General features: G+C 39.7%; 1 protein-coding gene across 3 annotated transcripts in view; it reads left to right on the top strand.

The window, feature by feature from the left end:
* Nucleotides 1-2300, top strand: part of PTGR2 (prostaglandin reductase 2) — a 37773-nt gene that overhangs the window by 11909 nt on the left and 23564 nt on the right. For all 3 annotated transcript variants that reach the window (XM_011949595.1, XM_011949596.1, XM_011949594.1), the window contains exon 3: nt 1449-1567. In XM_011949595.1, coding sequence (XP_011804985.1) covers nt 1449-1567 — 119 coding nt within the window. The remainder of the gene's footprint in view (nt 1-1448; nt 1568-2300) is intronic.

Raw genomic sequence — 2300 nt, 5'->3', positions numbered from 1 at the left:
AGGATGGTCTCGATCTCCTGACCTCGTGATCCGCCCGTCTCGGCCTCCCAAAGTGCTGGGATTACAGGCTTGAGCCACCGCGCCCGGCCCAGTGTACTGGTTTCTTAAGTGGTAACTTATCCAGGCATTTGTTGATGAAATAAAGTATTTTGGAATCATAACATCTGAAAGGTTACATTACAAATATATGTGGCTTTTGTTTCTTTAGAGTATGTTATTATTGGTCTTAAAATTTGCTTTTCTTTTTTATGTGAAATGTACTAACTTATATCAGTGCTGACATGTAAACTGCATCATAAAAACAGGTATGGAAAGAACCTAAGAGATTTGGGTCACTGCTGCCCACTTGGGGAAGTCACTTAACTTTTCTGAACTCGATTTTAGTAAATTGAGCAGTTAGATTAAGATCTTTATTTACTATTCCTACCTTATAAATGTAATAATTCTATGAAGAGTAAATATGCATTAAACATATCTGAAGATGAGTACCTTCTACTGGTAACCTTTCCTTCTTACAGATTTTTCTCATACCTCAAATTTTCTAATTTCCTACTTCCTATTTTTTCAGACTTTATTATTATTACTTTTGTATTCATTTGAGTTTCTATTTGCTTCTTAAAATAAGGAAGGAAAGTTTAGCTGCACTCCATCCTGGGTGACAGAGTTAGACCCCGTCTCTAAAAAAAAAAAAAGAAATACATACTGAGTCATTTCTATAGTTATAGAAGAATTACAAAACAATGTAGATTTACTTGTGCCGGTTTTTTTTTTTTTTTGGAGACAGAGTCTCGCTCTGTCATCCAGGCTGGAGTGCAGTGGCACGATTTCGGCTCACTGCAACTTCCACCTCCCAGGCTCAAGCGATTCCTCTGCCTCAGCCTCCGGAGTAGCTGGTACTACAGGTGTGAGCCACCATGCCCGGATAATTTTTGTACTTTTGGTAGAGTCAGGGTTTCATCATGTTGACCAGGCTGGTCTCAAACTCCTGACCTCGTGATCCACCTGTTTCAGCTTCTCAAAGTGCTGGGATTACAGGTGTGAGCCACCACACCTGACCCCTTGTGCCTGTTTTAAAAGGAAGTGCTCTGAATCCTAGAGTGACCCTTTAATAAGTATATCCCACCACTTTGGGAGGCCAAGGTGGGCAGATCAAGAGGTCAGGAATTCGAGACCAGCCTGGTCAGCATGGTAAAACCCCATCTCTACCAAAAATACAAAAAAGTAGCCAGGCATGGTGGTGCGCGCCTGTAATCCCAGCTACTCGGGAGGCTGAGTCAGGAGAATCACTTGAACCCAGGAGGTAGAGGTTGCAGTAAGCCGAGATTGTGCCACTGCATTCCAGCCTGGGTGATAGAGCAAGACTGTGTCTCAAATAATGATGATAATAATAATGATAATATATAGTAAAGTGACTTTTTTTTAGTTTATATTTTTGCCTAATATTTTAGGAAAAAATGGTAATCCAGTGGCAGAGAATTTCCGAATGGAAGAAGTCTATTTAACAGATAATATTAATGAAGGACAAGTGCAAGTTAGAACTCTTTATCTTTCTGTGGATCCTTACATGGTAAGAATCAGGATGTTGTAACTTGGTGAAAAATAACTTTATTATTTTTCCTGTTGTTGTATCTGAATTTTATTGTGCAGTCCCTTATAGATTGGTAAATATTTGAGCAGTTATATATTGATACTTTTAAAATATAGATTGCCTTTGTTTTTATTCACTAGTGTAATTAAGGAATGTTGTAGAGGGGACAGATAATAGTAGCACATGTATGTGATTCAGGTGCTTTCAAATGTTCGGATTACTTCCTAGGAGTAAATAAAGCTTGAAGATAGTAAAATAGGATTGCAAATTCGGTAAATAAAGCTTGAAGATGGTAAAATGCGATTCCAAATTCTTTCAGATCCACTTTATAAGAGAGGCTATGTATGAGATCTTTATTTATTTCTAGTTGACCTCCTTTTCTTTACTTTTTCTTGTTTTTAAGAGATGAGGTCTAGCTATGTTGCCCAGGCTGGTCTCAGTTTTGCTGGGCTCAGGCAATCCTCCAACCTTGGCCTCCTTGAAGTGCTGGGATTACAGGCGTGAGCCACTGTGCTCAGCCCTGTACTTGATCTCTTTTTGAAAGGAACAGACTCACTTATGCTACTTCTAGATAAAGAAGATTTATTGAAAACGTATATATTGCCAAAGACTGCAATTGCCGGGCGCGGTGGCTCAAGCCTGTAATCCCAGCACTTTGGGAGGCTGAGACGGGTGGATCACGAGGTCAGGAGATCGAGACCATCCTGGCTAA

Source organism: Colobus angolensis, unplaced genomic scaffold (genome assembly GCF_000951035.1).
Source record: "Colobus angolensis palliatus isolate OR3802 unplaced genomic scaffold, Cang.pa_1.0 Scaffold3, whole genome shotgun sequence".
NCBI lineage: Eukaryota > Metazoa > Chordata > Mammalia > Primates > Cercopithecidae > Colobus > Colobus angolensis.
The sequence above is the reverse complement of the archived record's forward strand: the minus strand, read 5'-3'. Positions and strand labels throughout refer to the sequence as shown.